The sequence below is a fragment of the Strongylocentrotus purpuratus genome, unplaced genomic scaffold (assembly GCF_000002235.5).
Source record: "Strongylocentrotus purpuratus isolate Spur 01 unplaced genomic scaffold, Spur_5.0 spur5_contig_816, whole genome shotgun sequence".
NCBI lineage: Eukaryota > Metazoa > Echinodermata > Echinoidea > Camarodonta > Strongylocentrotidae > Strongylocentrotus > Strongylocentrotus purpuratus.
The window spans coordinates 1,069,007-1,088,081 of record NW_022145520.1 but is presented as its reverse complement, the minus strand read 5'-3'; the positions used below and the strand labels follow the sequence as shown (position 1 = coordinate 1,088,081).

The following is a 19,075-nucleotide window of genomic DNA, read 5'->3' as shown; positions in this document are numbered from 1 at the left end:
GGTCGAATAGTCGATAAATTAACAGACGGTCACATTTAATATGCCCAACGATCAACGGTACATTTAGGCCCTTAATCAATAAACCAGTTATTTATCCAATCAATCAATCACCTATCAAACAAGCAGACATAAAAAGGAAGAATTAACTCAGATTAATCAATAAACGAATCATCTATTCAATCAACCAGTTATTTAACTCAATCAACTTATCAATGACAAATCAATCCATCAGAAAGTTAAACAGTATATGAATGAATTAACAAACGAACCAATCAAAAAAGCCTAAGTGTGAACGATACATTAAGGCCCTCATATTTTACATTGTCGTGTTTCTTCTCTCATTCCAATTTTGTTTAACTACTGCAAAATAAACAGACAATTTATATTCTTGTCGCTTTGTTTTTACTATGTTCATTTAAGATATGATTATTCGAAAATACACTATAAAACATTGCGTTTTTAATACTTCCATTTTGACGAGTGAAGGGGGCGTCTTTTTTAGAATGGGCTGAAATACATTATACAAAAAGCAAAACTGTCAAAGTCATTACCAGCAATCATGAAGCCGAAAGAGAATTTCGAGAACTACATATACACAATGTCCATTATTAAAGTATGCTTTTCTTCATTATTCGTTGTACATTTTTAATACATACAATAATAAAACGTTGAGAGATTGTATAGCGGTACTCCGATGTATGTACCTGCGACGATCGTCGTTCTGAGCTTAATCTCGTCCAATATATAGGCTAAGACTTAGGGTTGCAATTGGTTTTAAAATATTTCTAGGCTTAGGGTTAGGTATATTTGTAAAGCGCTTAGAGACATTTGTATTAAGCGCTATATAAAAATTAAATATTATTATTATTATTATAATGTCAAATCTATGACGGATGTTAATAATTCGGTTAGTATACAAATAATACACAGCACTGAGGGCATTAGTAAGAATTACCCACACAAGGTACATTTGGTACAGTCTAACACGCCCGAGGTGGTAGCCAATGGTGTTTAGACTGTTTTGAAGGTACCAAGTGTGGGTATTTTTTTTTTTACTAATGCTCAAACAAAATGTTGTGTATTATTTGTTTTATAAGATCACTTTTTAATTGTTATATAAAATGATGTTTTATAACATGATTTTTACTAATGACCGGTCATTAGAATTGGATAAAGACCGGTCAGTATCCATATCACGCGTTAGACAAAATAAATGCCTGGTCACGTGTACGCTTTCGACCAATCATTTGATTAGGATCCACGTCATCATATTATAATGTACGATATTGATCGTGGAGAAGTCGCCGCAGCATGTGTCGCATAACCAATTTCGAAATATCCTCAAATATCATACATCTGGGACGATTTCGTCAGGTTTAAAAGAAAACAGCAATGTACATTTATACCATCCAGTTCAACAGATAATAATATAATGTGTTGTGAATGTTGATTTAAAGTATCAAATTGTTAAGAAGATTTGCCCTTCTCATTCAGTTGGTCAAGACTGGAGGTACTACCAGTATCTTTAAATCAAAACTGAAAGCACATCTTTTCAATTAACTGTAAATCTAAGCATATTAGGAGCTATTATAACGCAGTAGAATAAATATGTTAGATAGTTTCTGCGCTCTATAAATGTATTACTTTATTATTATTATTATTACCAGTAATTTTTTCTGAGTTTTTCATCCAAAGTTGATAGCGCCATCTAGTGGCCAATTCAAGTAACTCCTAAAGACAAGATATTTGACTGCACAGCTGATGAGCATCAGAACCAGTACATCCTGGGATCCTTGTGTGTGATTCCATTTGAGTATAAGAAGAGGGAAAGAGGTTAGTTGTTTTATTGATTCATTTGTATTTACAAACTCTCAAAATGGTGAATTCGAAATAAGTTAGTTTAATTTAGTCTTGACACAGTAAAGGTTTTATGAATGAAACAGCTTTGTGTATTAAAATCACATGTAATAGTATAGCTATGCAAACAAGCGAAATGACTGCGTGCAATGATTAAGCTCAAGTCAGAGTTTATAAATTTTATGTCAGTTGAGAATAATAGAATTTTAAAGTTAGATAAATAAGTTGGTGAAAATATTACGCTTTGACTGAGTAAAAGTCAGCTAATCAGACTTTCTAATTTTAAGTCAGTTTTGGATTGTATACACAGTCAAGGTTGATTGCATGCGTCCGCACGGCACATAAAGCACGTGAGGAGGACCCCCGCTACTCGTATAGTTATAGTGCTAGCCTTAAGATCTGTCGTGTTTTTTTTTTTTTTTTTTTTAAACTTCGCTTTAACTTAAAGTTTCGTTACCACGCGTGTGTTCGTACGATCTCTGACTACAAGTTAATTTCGAAGTTTAAAAACAAGACTTAAAGAGATAGTTGAGTTCTGTTGCAGAGGGCGCTACACAAAATATTTTTTTGTGAGATAATGAAAAACTGAGTGTCAAATTTGAAAGAACATAATATTTAAATGACAAAATCATCTTTGTTTGATCAAAATCGGTTCAGAGACGGCTGAAATATCCATAAATATGACGATTTCGTACCACCACAAATATTAGATATTTTGAAAAAATTGAAAAAACCGTTGAAAAAAACGAAATAACGGCTCTTACGTCGTATTTCAGCCAATGCCGATGTCAGCTTTTTTGTTGGCATTTTCGCGCTGCTTATATTACGCACAACCAACAGGACCATGTATTGTTATTTTTAATTAAAAAATTAATTAACGGTCACCGTGTTCTTTTGGAAGTGGAGCTGTATTGGTATGATCGTATTGCTAAATTCACACATTTGGGGTCTAAATTAACCGTTCATAGCAATTTTAGGTACTAAAAGGGCACTAGAAATGTCAAAGATAAGAATAAGAGCAATGACCATGCATTTTGAATGCATTTGCGGTCTGAAAACAGAACTCAACTATCCCTTTAATCTTAAACTTAACGGACTGTCGTGTGAATCGAACTCAATTAGATAGTTCAAGGTTTATTGAATATTACATCGAAGACTGACACCGTGCGGAATGGGAGCTGCTTCGGCCACTGGCTTTTTCCCGTCAAAATTATGGGGACATGGTAAGAGTTACAGTTGGATTTTAGGTTAGGTTTAGGGTTACTGTTAGGTCTAGTGTTGAGACCAGTGTTGAAGTTAGGAATGGGACGGTCGTTCAACCTGCAAAATGACTTTTAAAGACGGAATGTTCAATTTGGAAAGAGAGAGAGAGAGGACATGGAGGAACCGGCTGCGTCACTATGACATCAAAGTCGAGCTTTGAACGTCCACATTTTGTTTTCCGTTTAATATAAATCCTTACCTTTGTGTCGCATATTTATTGCCTCTCCATCTTAAAAGAGAAGATTGAATTTAAAGGAAAATTAACCCCAAAGAATAAGTGTAGGTATTCTGAAAAAAAGAGATAAATTCCTGCCTTTTGATGTACAAGAAATCTTACGAACGTGTACAAGCGATATATAAATGAAGAATTCTTGGCATGATGTATTGCCTTTTAACATGACATGGGCGCAGTCATTTTCTTGAAAATGTAACGTACGGGCGGAACTGTACATGCATCATGCACCAAGGAAAGACCCTTTGAAGGTACTATGTCCCATTTGCAGGCCAAAAAATAAAAAATAAAAAGGTTAAATTCCAACGGCATTTGAAAGATAATACTAAATTTGAACTTCCCTATACAAAAAAAAGGGGGGGGGGGGGCTGGAATATGTCTTTAAGTTAGACAATAACGACTATTAGTTTTCGAATCGACTTAAATGATAGCAACACAGTAGGTAAGAGTCTGATTTTCAGACCATTGTACCGAATGGTCGTACGTTTTGTGCTGCGCAAAGATTCAATCAGTTTAATTTTGGCCATTAGAAGAAGTGGGTTATTGATGTAGACAAATGCTCATGTACCCTTAGGCAGCTCATTTTATGTATGTTATTTCCAAAGAAGATAACAAAGCTAGTCAGTCACCTATAGTGTCTGGGTTTCCTTGCATAACTTGAATCTTGGGACACTGCTAACGTTTATTTTTTCACAGATAGGACATACATGACATATTCATACTTCCCGCGAAGTTCTACAGAATTTGATGTTGGCTGGAAAAGGGACATAGTATCTTTAATTCAATAACGAAATCTTTACTATTCAATGAGGGAAAATCAAAGCCGAGAAGGTAAAAATTACATTTGTTGAAAAATATATAATAGGGTAAGAATTGATTTTCAAATAAATATAAAATATAAACTTATCTTTCTTTCGGCTGTAACCGGGAATACATCATCGGAGGGCTTAAAGCGTCATGGCATTACGGACACGAGGGTTGTAAAAAAAAAAAACCCAAAACAATATTTTGTTATGTTATTATATTTTTGTGTGTGGAAACTAAAGCACCATAGAAGGGCATCACCCACGTATAACGTTCTCCTATATAATTGTGTTTGCGCACCTTTTCATTACAATATTCACTGACAGTATCCGATGTGGAAACTCTTGAAAAATAAGGGGGAAACCCGGTTTCCAGGTAGTTTTGTTATGTTATTATATTTTTTGTGAGGAAACTAAAGCACCATAGAAGGACATCACCCGTGTATAACGTTCTCCTACCGCGTTTGCGCACCTTTTCATTACAATATTCACTGATAGTATACAATGTGGAAACTCTTGAAAAATAAGGGGGAAACCCGGTTTCCAGGTCCACACAAGAAGGCGTGATCATGACAAAGTAGTAAACGAATTGGATTTATAATGGCAAGAGATCTTTATTTTTTTATTTTTTTTTTGCACACGGACCCATAGTTGCATGAATTCTCTCTTCATTATAAATTGACATGTGGGCGTGGTCACGCTTTAGCACTCTTGACAGCTTCAATGCACGAAACTGGGAAATTAATTTGATTTCTTTCTATTTTGCACACGGACCATGGCTGAATGCTTCCTCTCTCTCTGTAATTATTGATAAGTTAGCGTGGTTAAGGTAAAACCAGAGCACCTTGGTAGAATAATCTAGATATAACCTTTAACTTTGCACACGAACAATTACAAAAAGTAGAAGAGGGCGTGGTCATGATGAAGTACTCTGATTATAGTAATTCATTATAAGACAAAGGAACAGACGATTCTCGAGACATTGTAAGTACAGCCCTTCGAAATGCACCCCCTTAAAATCAAGACAAATTTTGAGATGGGGGCGATATGTCGTGTAGGGCATGCATGGTGTGTTTCCAGAAATGATGTAGGTTTTCAGTCGAGTGATACATGAAATAAGATCAGGATCCATGTGATAATCATGATTCTCAGTCTGAATCATTAAGATAATTTAGGGTGAGTTCAGAACTCGAAATCTGCCCCCTTCTTTGACCCCCCCTTCTCTCTCTCTCTCTCTCTCTCTCCCAAAACAAAATTTGGGCAAAGCAATATTACCACAAGTACATTGCAATCGAAAAAAATGTATTTTCCAAGGAATCTTATCCATACATTTAACATTAATTTAATGGTCAAAATTGCCAGGATATTTATAGAACTTTTGTCAAACTTGAGAGAAAGAGGGGAAGGGAGCAAGATGGGTATGGCATTTGCAACCATGTCAACAAATTAGCCATAAATGATTCATTTTTCAAAATGTTATTGTACTTGGCACTATTTCTCTTGTTTTTAAATCGGAAGGGTCGATTGGCATGTCACACGAAACCCCATTACCAAATACTTACAATTGTTTCACATTGTAAGTTCTGTCCATTACTTTAATCTAAGTCTCTTATTACGTCAGTGATATTCTGATAATCAATTTCTTTCACATAAATGTAGATTTGATCTTGATTTAAGATTTATTAATATGGATTTAAGCTAGGATTTAGAGGGGAGAGCAGGTCATGACGGACCTGTATCATTTTATCATAAAGGTTTTGTGAAGTTTTTGTGATCTATTTGTTCGATACAATGTATTTTTCAAAAATTAATGATGCTTTGTGCACCAGTTTCTCTCAACTATTCTGAGATCTATTTTGAGAGTGTGTATGTTATTTGGAGTTGGCGAGGGCATTGAATGGGATAGAAGTGGTAGTGACGTTGAGTTAAAGGTTTTATGGTTTCCATCAATGTCTTTCTTTCTATTAATGTAGCAGGCGTACACATTTTGAACCAAAAGCATCCAGTATTTTCATGTACATGACCACCTCTGTTGAGAACGCGGTGCATGCGTGGACCATTCGTCCAGCGCGCTAGCAACACGCTGTGCATTTGGTGTCAGCTCGCTGTAGCTTTGACAAAAGTTTGGCGCACGACAACGCACTGGCCAAAATTGCAAATTTCCAATACGCTGGCCGTGCGTTCCCCATGCGTCCCCGCTGTGTGACCGGGCCTTAAGCAACGATTGCTGAATTTTAGAGACAAATGTACGCCATTGCTGTTTTTCAATACTACAATAACAAGCAGTAACAAATTGAAATTTCATGACTCATGATAAGTTCGTTTAAAGGTACAATGTCCCATTTGCAGGTCAAAAAAATGAAAAGGTTAAATTCGAACGGCATTTGAAAGACAATGCATATTTAGAACTTCCCTCAAAAAGAAAGGGTTGAAAGTCGCTTTTTGTGAGAAACGACCATTAGTTGTCGAATCGACATAAGTGATTGCAATCACCGAGTAAAAGTCTGATTTTCAGTTCCTTGTACCAAATGGTCGTAGTTCTGTGCAGCACAAAGATTTAATCACTTTTATCTTGGCCATTACAAGTTGTGGGTTATTGATGTAGACAAAATTAATGGTCAAGTACCTGTTACAGCTCATTTCATGTATGTTATTACCAAAGAAAAAAAAATTGTCAGTCAGTCACTCAATAGTGTTTAACAGTGAAGTCTAGAAAGTAAACGGGTTTCCTCGCATAATTTGAATACTAGAACACTGCTAACGTCTACATTTTAGAGATAAGACAAACATGATATATTCATAATTCCTGCAAAGTTCTACAGAATTTGATGTTGGCTGCAAGACAGACATGGTATCTTTAACAGTTGATTCCGCTCGGTTGATCCCATTGTTCGGGTTATTTAGCAGAGACAGAGAGAGAGAGAAAGAATGGAATATTCTCATGACCAACAACCTTGCATTATTATTCTTCTTCGTTCATCGTCTCTATAATGCTATTTGAACAATATTTGATGACAATAGACAGCACTCTGGTACTATTTTTTATGTAGCGTCACATGGCAATAACGTGGCAGATAAAATGAGGATTTCCGGGTTTAATAATTTGACGAAAACTGAATTTGAACCCAGGCTATACTTCATCTCTCTTTCTCATTTTTTCATTGCCTTTCTTTTCCCTTGCTTACTTCCTTCTTACCATGGAGTATGTAATATGCATGTGTATGCCTCGATCAAAGATAAAGTAATCCCTAATATCGCTGTATTGATTCTTCTTCTTCCCTTTCTTCATCATCTTTGTCTTCCTATAGGAGATAGTATAAGAAGTAATATAAATGTCAGCAGTATCATGACAATTATTATTTTCATTATTATCATGATTGTCATTGGTGTTGTAACAATAGTAGTTATCATTGCAATTATTATCATTATTATTGTTAGTATTAATATTGTAAATTTTCTTATAATTATTGTTATTTATCTTCATATCCTTATTAACATAATCATTTTTGAGTGCAATACGTCATGTGCCCAGGAATGAATGCTATACTACATCCAAGATGTCTACCAAAACTCTCAATTCGTTTCTGAAATATTATCAGGAGAAAAGATGAAACATTAGAATACATATTTTAAATTACAGTAACATATAAAGAAGTAACAAGAGGAGAATGCAATCATGCCAATAAACAATATGTCCTATATTGACGTCTTTAAGCTTACTCTGATATGCATCTAGCTCGAGTTTTGCTTAGTCTTTTGTACTGGATGAATAAGATGAGAAAATGAACTTGTTAACAAAATCGCATTATGTCTTATTCATTCTAGTTCAAATGTTTTCTCACTGTTCTCAAGACAATATCATTTTTGTCGACCATAGTTCTATCTAGCTTTATGTATCATGGTTATATTTAGAGATACGCAATCTTAAGGCCCGGTCACACAGAGGGGACGCATTGGGGACGCACGGTCAGCGCATTGGAAATTTGCAATTTGGGCCAGTGCGTTGTCGTTCGCTAGGCGTGCGTCCTCATTCGTTACTAGTTCGTCGAGCGCGCTGGACCCACGCTATGCATTCGTCGTCATTCGCTGTGTGCGTCGGGATTTTTTTGAGCATGCTCAAAAGTGTACACGCCAAAGGCACGCCAGACATGCGTGGAGCGCACTAGACCAGCGCCAGACATACGCGGAGCACGCTGTGCATTTTGTGTCAGCTCGCTAGCTTTTCCAAAATCATGACAAAAGCTATAGGCACACGGCCTTTTCCGATTTCCAATGCGCGGGCCTTGCGTCGTCTATATGTGACCACCTCTGTTGAGAACGCGGTGCATGCGTGGACCATTCGCCCAGCGCGCTAGCAACACGCTGTGCATTTGGTGTCAGCTCGCTGTAGTTTCGACAAAAGTTTGGCGCACGACAACGCACTGGCATAAATTGCAAATTTCCAATACGCTGGCCGTGCGTTCCCCATGCGTCCCCGCTGTGTGACCGGGCCTTAAGCAACGATTGTTGAATTTTAGAGACAAATGTACGCCATTGCTGTTTTTCAATACTACAATAACAAGCAGTAACAAATTGAAATTTCATGACTCATGATAAGTTCATTTAAAGGTACAATGTCCCATTTGCAGTTCAAAAAATGAAAAGGTTAAATTTGAACGGCATTTGAAAGACAATGCATACTTAGAACTTCCCTCAAATCGAAAGGGTTTGAAAATCGCTTTTTGTGGGAAACGACCATTAGTTGTTGAATCGAAATAAGTGATTGCAATCACCGAGTAAAAGTCTGATTTTCAGTTCCTTGTACCAAATGGTCGTAGTTCTGTGCAGCACAAAGATTTAATCACTTTTATCTTGGCCATTACGAGTTGTGGGTTATTGATGTAGACAAAATGGTCATGTACCTGTTGCAGCTCATTTATTTATGTTATTACCAAAGAAAAAAAGATGTCAGTCAGTCACTCAATAGTGTTTAACAGTGAAGTCTAGAAAGTAAACGGGTTCCCTTGCATAATTCGAATACTATAGGACAATGCCAACGTTTACATTTTAGAGATAAGACATACGTGACAGTGCAAAATTCTACAGAATTTGATGTTGGCTGCAAGACAGACATGGTATCTTTAACAGTTGATTCCATAATTGTTCGGGTTATTTAGCAGAGAGAGAGAGAGAGAGAGAAAGAATGGAATATTCTCATGACCTTGCATTATTATTCTTCTTCGTTCATCATCTCTATGATGCTATTTGAACAATATTTGATGACAATAGACAGCACTCTGGTACTATTTTTATGTAGCGTCCCATGGCAATAATATGGCAGATAAAATGAGGATCATTTCCGGGTTTAATAATTTGACGAAAACTGAATTTGAACCCAGGCTATATTTTATCTCTCTTTTTCATTTTTTCTTTGCCTTTCTTTTTCCTTGCTTACTTCCTTCTTACCATGGAGTATGTAATATGCATGTGTATGCCTCGATCAAAGATAAAGTAATCCCTAATATCGCTGTATTGATTCTTCTTCTTCCCTTTCTTCATCATCTTTGTCTTCCTATAGGAGATAGTATAAAAAGTAATATAAATGTCAGCAGTATCATGATAATTATTATTTTCATTATTATCATGATTGTCATTGGTGTTGTAACAATAGTAGTTATCATTGTAATTATTATCATTATTATTTTTAGTATTAATATTGTAAATTTTCTTATAATTATTGTTATTTATCTTCATATCCTTATTATCATAATAATAATTTAGTACAATACGTCATGTGCCCAGGAATGATTGCTATTTTACATCCAAGATGTCTACCAAAACTCTCAATTCGTTGCTGAAATATTATCAGGAGAAAAAAAAGTAACATTAGAATTGCAATCGATTTAGTAATAGTTAGATTTTCAGACCCTTGTACGGAATGGTCGTACATTTTGTACTCTTTTCCTCCCCTACCCCCCCCCCCCCCCCCCCCTCCCCACCCGCTCATTCGCCGGCCGGCTGATTAACTGATTCGCTGCTAAATAAAAATTGCAAAATCGATTCAACTTGCTTTCAAATGGCGATCTTTATACACGCGCAATCAAACTTAGCAGACATGTTGTATCCATACACTTGACAACTGTCTGCCAAGTTTGGTAAAATTTGATGAAGTCATCACAAAGTTTTGCCACAAATGATAAATTTACTTTGCATTGTATAACAACCCGTTTAATGCTTGCAATACATAACACGCAACAGTCAAATGTGCCCAACTAACCGCAACGAAATGCCCTTTCGAATGATACCAAACAAGGTGATATGTTCACAATTTTTTTTTTAATAAATCTCTCTTGATCATGGGTCACTAAACAGATTATGCTGTGTTTCCCTTCAATAACACATATTGGCGATGACGTCATCTTTGAGAACGCTTTTTGCCCTCTTTCCGAACTTCTTTCCTTGAAATTTTGCAAGCATATTCCGGGTGGCGGATTTTGAAAATCTCTCAAGGGGGACCATTTCATACCCTGCATGATTATGCTAGTATGGAAGGCCATTTCTGACACAGTACACGTCATGACCCGTTCTTCCTTCATCCAAATCCCATTCGTTTTCCACGCAATGCATATGAACCCTATCTTGGTCCCTTCTTTTATTCCGATTCATTTCAAACTTCGTTAGGCATAATCTCTAGCATCTCATCAAAGTCAACATTGTCCAGAATGTGTTATGTAAGGTAGGTCATTTACTGACTTCACACTATCGCATGTGTTTTATCGCCGTCATTTCAATTTGTGAGTGGGTTCTGGAAAGGATTTCAAAATTGCATTTAATTTATTCCTCACACTAGTGAGGGCTTAAGAGTACTTTCTACTTTTTGTTGAGGTTCTAAGCAATCTGTAGAGGTATAATAAATTGTATACATATTTAAAATTTCAATGAAGCTTCTCTTTAACCCCTTTATATCTCCACTATCCTAGATGCTACAGAATTCTAAAAAAATGCTCTGGATAGTCCGAGAGATGCTCGTTGGTCTGTCATGTAGAAACACTGCCGTCAATGCATGCATATCATTCTAATACGATTGCAATACAAGTTATAATTTTGTTTTGTGTGTATGTTGGGGGAGACTAGAGCACCATAGAAGAGCATCACCCATGTATAACGTTCTCCTATTGTGTTTGCGCCCCTTTCATGTCGATATTTACTCACATTATCCGATGTGGAAACTCTTGAAAAATAAGGGGGAAACCCGATTTTCAGGTCCACACAAGAAGGCGTGATCATGACAAGGCAATAAAACGAATTGGATTAATGGTAAGAGATATTTCTTTCTTATTTTTTTTTGCACACGGATCCATAGGTGAATGACATCTCTCTCTACTATAAATTGATATGTGGGCGTGGTCACGCTCAAAGCACCCTTGTCAGCTAAAATTCACGAATATGGCGCGCCATTTGCCCAATCAATCACATAAACACTTTACAAAAAAATTGAACATTATTGTTGTTGTTATCACTACTATTATCATTATAATTATTGTTATCATTACTATTATCTTCATTATTGTCAATAATATTTTCAAATCACAATTTAGCTGCCCTTCTAGTTCTCCTTTGGGGTGCATACTATGTGTGATACAATCTCTTTGAGTTCAACTTTGAAAAGCGCCCATTCCCGGCCGACGAAATGCAAATAACTCTGCTTTTCGATAAACAGTGTTTATCAAGATGAACTGTCTTTATCTAGTGATAAACAAAGTTTTTATGGCGCGCCGTTTGACTAATAATTTAGATGAACACTGTTTATCGCCGAAAGCACTGTTTATCAAGCGATAAACACTGTTTATCGAGAAAAACTATGCTTATCACTCGATAAACATAGTTCCTCTCGATAAACAGTGTTTTTCGGCGATAAACACAGTTTAGCGAGATAAACAAGTTGTTTATCAAAACAGAGTTATTCGTATTTCGCCGGGAATGGGCGCTTTTCAAAGTTGCACTCGAAGAGGTTGCATATCCTGCAAATGAGGACTAGAGGGGCAGCTAAATTGTGACCTTTGACATTCCGTATGTTTTGCATGAGATGCATTATTATTTGTCCAATTTGAACGAATTTGGAGGGTCAATGACTCACAAAATACGCCAAATTACTGTTTGTTGATTGGCCATCAAATTAAAAAAAAAAAATAATGACGATAACTTTAATGATAATATAAGTACTAACAATATATAGTAATAACAACAATATTTTTAAATTTTTTAAAAGTAGTCTCGTAAAACTCATTGTATACATGTGCTTTCCATAATAGCATGTTGATAATTGATTTAATCATACCAAAAATACAAAAAAATTATGTTGATAAATGAGTTCGTAAATGTTAAAAAAATTACTTAATACTGCTCAATTCTTTTCTTGTCATTTTGTTATTTAGTGAAAGATATGTGATAATTGTGGTGATTATGATAATGATGGCACTCTGTAATCATAATTCATTATGACTGAGGTGCGATGGTTATGATGCAGTCTTATGTTGGATTGAGTAATAATTTGTAATTTGTCTAAATACGGCAACAGCGAGATAGATTTAGTCATATTTTCTAATGAGGGAGAAGGCGGAAATGTAATCAAAGAGTGGACAAGGCAAAAGTTTAAATGCAGTATAAAAATGGTCTACAATAGAAAAGGGAGGGGGAAGCAAAGTTAAATAGAAAATAAGTCGGCGCCAAAATGACAGGATAATAGCTAAGGCCTATGTAAATGTCAGTATTGGAAAGGGGTCCTGGATAGAAAATTTTACTGTCGGGGGGGGGGGGGGGGGGATGGGGGGGGGGGGGGGGGGTAGGCGAATATAAAAAAAATGGCGTTGAGTGCAAATATGAAAAGAACAAGGCAAAATTGAAATTTCATTGGGGAGGGGGCACAATATGAAAGATCATGTTATAAGAACGGCACTTGTTTAGTGAGCTAAATGATCTTCGCAATTTGATTGATAATCATTGATGCAGAAGCGATTTAGTTAAGGCCCTTTGAGTTCGATTTCGAAAAGCGCCCACTCACGAAGAAATACGAATAAATCTGCTTTTCGAAAAAAACAGTGTTTATCGATAAACACTGTTTATCGCCGATAAACACTGTACATCAGTCGATAATCAGTGATTATCGGCGATAAACATTGTTTATCTGAATTATTAGGCAAATGGCGCGTCATACACGAAAGGAGGAAACAAATTTGCTCTCTTTTTTTTTTGCACACGGACCATGGTTGAATGCCTCAGTCTCTGTAATTATTGATAAGTAAGCGTGGTAAAATAAGTAATAAGTAACCTTGATAAAATAATCTTTATATCATGTTTTTCTTTGCACACGAATATTAGTTCTCGAGACATTGTAAACACAGGCCAGGCAACATAAATCCCACCGCAGAACACAAGGTGACATTACTGTGCTTGTAAGCCGTTTGAATCTGTATTAAAAAAAAGGTAAGTTGTGGAGAGTTTAAATTCATTCCATGCAATCTAGTGTTAATTATCTAGGCGATGCTAAAACTATTTGCTCACGAGCCAAACGCTGAATTCGTTTAACGTCATATTAGTGTTTTGATTTATTTTGTTTTGTTTTTCCTCTCTCATTGTAGCTCTTGAAATGCTACAGAAAAGTTTTATTATGTTTTATGTACTTATATAATCATAACCAATATTAATAAAATATCACGATAATTGAGGGGGGAAGATTTAGGCGACCCGTTGTATGTAGGTCTACCTTTTTTTTTTTTTTTCAAAAATACGGTACTTTTGTGAATATAAGGGCTCATGTATGTCCTTGGGGGCCATTTTCTACCCCGCTAACAATTATGTTTGAAAATGACGTGGCACCATGCGGGGAAGAGGTTGATAGCCTAACATCTTTCGAACATTTAAACACTGGGGTTATCAATTAATGTGGGCATTGTATGATAAGGTTACATGTTCTAGATCAGGCCTTCTCAACTAGTTTATTAAGTGCCAAATGAAAATGTTATTGAAGTTGAAGTACCAACCTGTATGTTTGGTGACTGTGCTGCGAGGGGCAACAGCTGCGCGCCGCTTCGACTGACTTCGCGCCGCCATTTGAGTAGGCCTGTTTGGATGCATGTTATTATGGTTATCAGTCAGAGTATATACTTGGTGATTACTTACAGACCATCTTCACCTGTTTGGTAATTAGGGGTAATAGGTGTGCTTGTAGATCCCCGGGGTTAGGTTAGTGGTACTGACACAAACATTTCAAAATGCAGTCACGTAGCTGCTTGAATTCTTTGTAAGCCCGTTGATTACAAATCCAGTCCACTTGAAGTAAACCTGAACTCTCTATACATTTCTTCCTGATCTTTGATTGTTAGGATCAAAATGGCGTCGTTTGTTTCCATCGCTCTGGTCATGCTGTTGATTGTCAGCACCAGTGCCCAAGGATACGGTCAAGCACAGCTGCACTTCAATGGCGCGATTTCATGCCAAGGTTCAACAGGTAAAAAATGGGTTATGGTACGAATGTTAAGGGAAAGAAGAAAAAAGAAGAGGAGGGGGAAAATAAGTCAAAGAAGGAGGAAAAAATGAAAAAAGAAGAATGAGAAGCACGGAAAAGATGATGAAGAAGAAGAGGAAGAAGAAAAAGAAAAATGAAGGATTTAGCTTTTATTAGTTTTTGAGATGCCCGATCACGATATGTGTTAGGCCTACACACTTGGAACGAAAACTAGCAACGGCCTTTTTTTAATTTTATCATACGACAGAAGGCTGCAATAATTTTGGAACTCCAAGCAACCCGGCATTGTCCTGCCAACATGTCAAGGATGTGTGCCGTGAAGCAGCCAGTGACTTTTACTACATCGAGAGCGCTGGGCTCTATCGAAAGGTATGTTTTTGTTTTAGTTCGACGACGGGAGTGGATGGGTATAGGGCACCAGCCACAAGAACGTAAGAAAAAAATTTGTTATAACATTCAACTTCTTTTTGGAGTCCAATTTCCTTTTGCGGGCAGGATTCAGTGCACATTCTTTTTGCAATGACAATATTACCCCTGCAAGATTCCAGATGGTCGGGGCACGTGTCCCCCCCCCCCCCCCCGAACTCATAAATCTCAGTTGTATGATGCATGTAGCTCCATCCTCACACAGGTAACATTTTACCATCTTCCATCTTGTCTTACAGGTGTTTTGTGAGATGGACATTGAGGGCGGTGGGTGGGCCCGCTACGGCAGGTCCAACAAAGGAACCGTCTGGAACTATGTTGACGAAGACGCCACCGAAATCACTCTCGACATCATCTCCCCTTCCGAAGTCAAAGAGATGATTGATCTCAAATACAATCATTTCCTGGTCCAAACTGACGTTGTCTTCAAAATGCAGGCAGATAACAGCGTTAACCCGTCGCGTCTCACTACACGATCCCTTCCTTGGCTTGTGGATACACCTCTGTTCATTCCTGATTACGGCGACGACCATACCCGCATTGAATTTCCGTCTGGCAGTGGTAAATGTTTTCATCGTGTAGTCTATAGTCTCATTTTACACAAGTGTTTATCATGTTCGAAATGTGCATCAAAAATTGTCATAATGTTTTCATTTGTCTGACCCCATTCACTAAACCCATTGGCAATTCAAAAACTCCATGTGTTTTCAACATCACCATCTAAATGTTATTGCAAAGCACCTGCGTTATACAAAATAGCGCACTGGTCTTGATTCATATTGAAACTGTTTAAATTAGGGATAAAACGCCATCTCCCAGGGTTTACACACTAATTGGCAGTTCAAAAACTCCATGTGTTTTCAACAAATTTAAATGTTAATGCAATTACCTGTGTTATACAAAAAAGCGTCCTGATTCATTACCATACTATGTCACCGGGTTCACACCATGTTTCATTTTATTTTAGTACAATTAAAATGTGTTTTTCGTTCATACCATAGTTGATCGAGTGACCTGCATTCCGGGAGGTACAAGCAAATGCGGACAAGGGGGAGGGCTGCCACCTGCCAATGGGGTTTCCAAGCCCTTCTTCTTCCAGTCGCTCTTCTTCTCGCCCCGGGGAACAGGGGCAAGCTTGTCTGGTAACCCTAGTAGTCAGTGGCACCGCAACAAGTACACTTGGAACGGAAGCTACTATTATGTGTATGCCAAGTAATGATTTGGTCGATAGAGTAAAACATGAAACCTTGTTCTAGATAAGAAGTAGTATAAATCTATCACGGTTTTTTTTTTACATACTGTGTATTAGTACATTTTAAAATGTAACTTAACAAGCGAAGGATGAAGTAATCTTAGCTTGAATGGATTGGAAAAATGATTCATGTCATTTAATGAATTTACAGAAACGGAAAAAACTGAATAAATCAAATCAAATCTTACGACACCTTGCCACTAATATTAGATACAACCAATTTTGGGAGAATTTGACGTTATTACGCATTAATTTTGTGGGACTGTCAAAATTGAAATTGAAATGGATTAGCTAGGAATGATTCCCTGATTCTTCCATTTAAATGTGATTTAAATGGCATCACTACATTTTAATTTGTTTTTCCAAGCAGAATTTGCAGATAGCTCGTAGATTGTCAGAATGGATTGATTAATTGATTTCTTGATAGATTGATTGAATTTGGTGAATGAAGTATTAATTGATTTGGTGATGTATTGACTGACAGATCGATTGATCGTTAATACGTGTGTTTGTTTGCTTGTTTTTTTTTTATTTATTTCAATACGCTTTTAAAAAAAACCTGCTTTCAGCCGCAAGGCTTTTTTTAGCAAGTGTACAAAAAAAAGACAACATTATTAAAATAACAAAGTAATTGCAAACTATTTACAAAGGATAGTAAATATTTAGAATGGATTAAAGCCGATCAATAAAGGATTTTTCCAATAGAATTGCCTGATTAATTACTTGTTTGGCATGTTTAGGTGATTTGTTGATTGACTGACTTGTTGATTGACTGATTTGTTGATTGATTGACTGACAGATTTGTTGATTGAATGATTTATTGATTGAATTAAATTTATTAGTAAACTTCATTCATATACATGAACATTTTGTTTCACAAACATCGACTGTTTGACTGATTTGTTGATTAATTGATTGATTTGTTGATTGATTAATTGATTTGTTGATTGATTTATTGATTTGTTGATTGATTGATTTGTTGATTGATTGATTGACTGATTTGTTGATTGATTGACTGATTTTTTTATTGATTGATTGATTTGTTGATTGATTGATTGATTTGTTGATTGATTGATTTGTTGATTGATTGATTGACTGATTTGTTGATTGATTGACTGATTTTTTTTATCGATTGATTGATTTGTTGATTGATTGATTGATTTGTTGATTGATTGATTGACTGATTTGTTAATTGATTGATTGATCTGGTTGATTGATTTGTTGATTGATTTAATGATTTGTTGATGGATTGACTGACTGATTTATTTTGAATTGATTGTTGGTGATTGATTAGCAGATCTGTTCAATTATTGACTGGCTGACTGAGTGATTGATTTGTTGACGAATTGACGGTCTTTAATGAGTACTTTCTTGCTTCATCTACGAATGGCTAATCCATTGACAGAATAAATTCTTACTGCATTGATTGATTTTATTCAATGACTGATGTTTGGTATAAATTCTTAATAGTGATATGCATTCCCAATAAACAGAACACGAAAATGTAACCTCTTTTGGGAGTGTATTTTAAGTGATTTTAAAGTATAGTGCCCTTTGAACTAGATTTAAACGTTATCGACACGTGCCTTTATTTAAACAAAAAAGGTACTCCTTTTCACGTTTTTATCTAACCTAAAAACCACCAGTTTAACACGCGACTGGAGTAACGTGATTCCACTTACCTCTGTAAATCAAGTGTTTATTACCAAATTACCACTTGACCAAGCAACGAGTTTTTTGTCAGTTAACCGATGGTGGCGATAAATACGTAATTATTTGGTCTTGTAAGCACCTTTATTGATTGGTTTCACATGTTATCCAAGGTTGATGGTAATAATCACGTTACTTACACCGGCTAATCGTCTTATTGTTCTGTCCGTGAATCTCTGGTTATATTCAACTAGTAATTCTGAGGTGTCTTACACACCTCTTTAAAAGGTTTCAAAGTTACCATAAATTTATTGGTTATGATCACGTGGCTCAAGCTGATTACTAATCTAAGCTGTGAAAACGTGATATGTAGGTGTGAAAATTAGTAATTATTAAGTGTTTTAAAACACCTTTTTAAATGGTTGTCAAAGTTGCCATAAGTTCCGCGGTGATGATCTCGTGACTCAAACGGATTATTGATCTAAGCTGGTCATACGTGACTTTTAGGTGTGAAAAATTAGTCATTATTAGGTGTCTTAAAACACCTATTTAAATGGTTTCAAAGTTACCATAACTTTCTTGGTGATGATCACGTAGTTAAAACTGATTACTTATCTAAGCTGTGAATCCGTGATATTTAGGTGTGAAAAATTAGTTATTATTAGGTGTCTTAAAACACCTATTTAAATGGTAGTCAAAGTTGCCAGCAGTTCCGCGGTGATGATCTCGTGACTCAAACGGAATATTAATCTAAGCAGGGCATATGTGACTTTTAGGTGTGAAAAATTAGTCATTATTAGGTGTCTTAAAACACCTATTTAAATAGAAGTCAAAGTTGCCATAAGTTCCGCGGTGATGATCTCGTGACTCAAACGGATTATTAATCTAAGCTGGGCATACGTGACTTTTAGGTGTGAAAAATTAGTCATGATTAGGTGTCTCAAAACACCTATTTAAATCGTAGTCAAAGTTGCCAGTAGTTCCGCGGTGATGATCGCGTGACTCAAACGGATTATTAATATAAGCTGGGTATTCCGTGTTTTTCATGTGTGAAAATGAGTTATTCTTGGGTGTCTTGATGGTTTCAC

At 36.2% G+C, this 19,075-nt stretch overlaps 1 protein-coding gene across 1 annotated transcript; it reads left to right on the top strand.

The window, feature by feature from the left end:
• The first annotated feature begins 13,220 nt into the window (after positions 1 to 13,220).
• Positions 13,221 to 17,044, top strand: LOC575062. Its single transcript, XM_011675801.2, has 5 exons — positions 13,221 to 13,617; positions 14,517 to 14,641; positions 14,907 to 15,028; positions 15,325 to 15,646; positions 16,087 to 17,044. The coding sequence occupies exons 2-5, from the start codon at positions 14,524 to 14,526 to the stop codon at positions 16,299 to 16,301; spliced, it is 777 nt and encodes a 258-aa protein (XP_011674103.1). The 5' UTR covers positions 13,221 to 13,617; positions 14,517 to 14,523; the 3' UTR covers positions 16,302 to 17,044.
• The last annotated feature ends 2,031 nt before the right edge of the window (positions 17,045 to 19,075 follow it).

What these genes read in the sequence shown, in the direction of transcription:
- LOC575062 (XM_011675801.2), top strand. Translation starts at nt 14,524, where the DNA reads ATGGCGTCGTTTGTTTCCATCGCTCTGGTCATGCTGTTGATTGTCAGC. An exon ending in TTCATGCCAAGGTTCAACAG is followed by an intron (nt 14,642 to 14,906) that starts GTAAAAAATGGG and finishes ATCATACGACAG; the next exon opens with AAGGCTGCAATAATTTTGGA. An exon ending in GCGCTGGGCTCTATCGAAAG is followed by an intron (nt 15,029 to 15,324) that starts GTATGTTTTTGT and finishes CTTGTCTTACAG; the next exon opens with GTGTTTTGTGAGATGGACAT.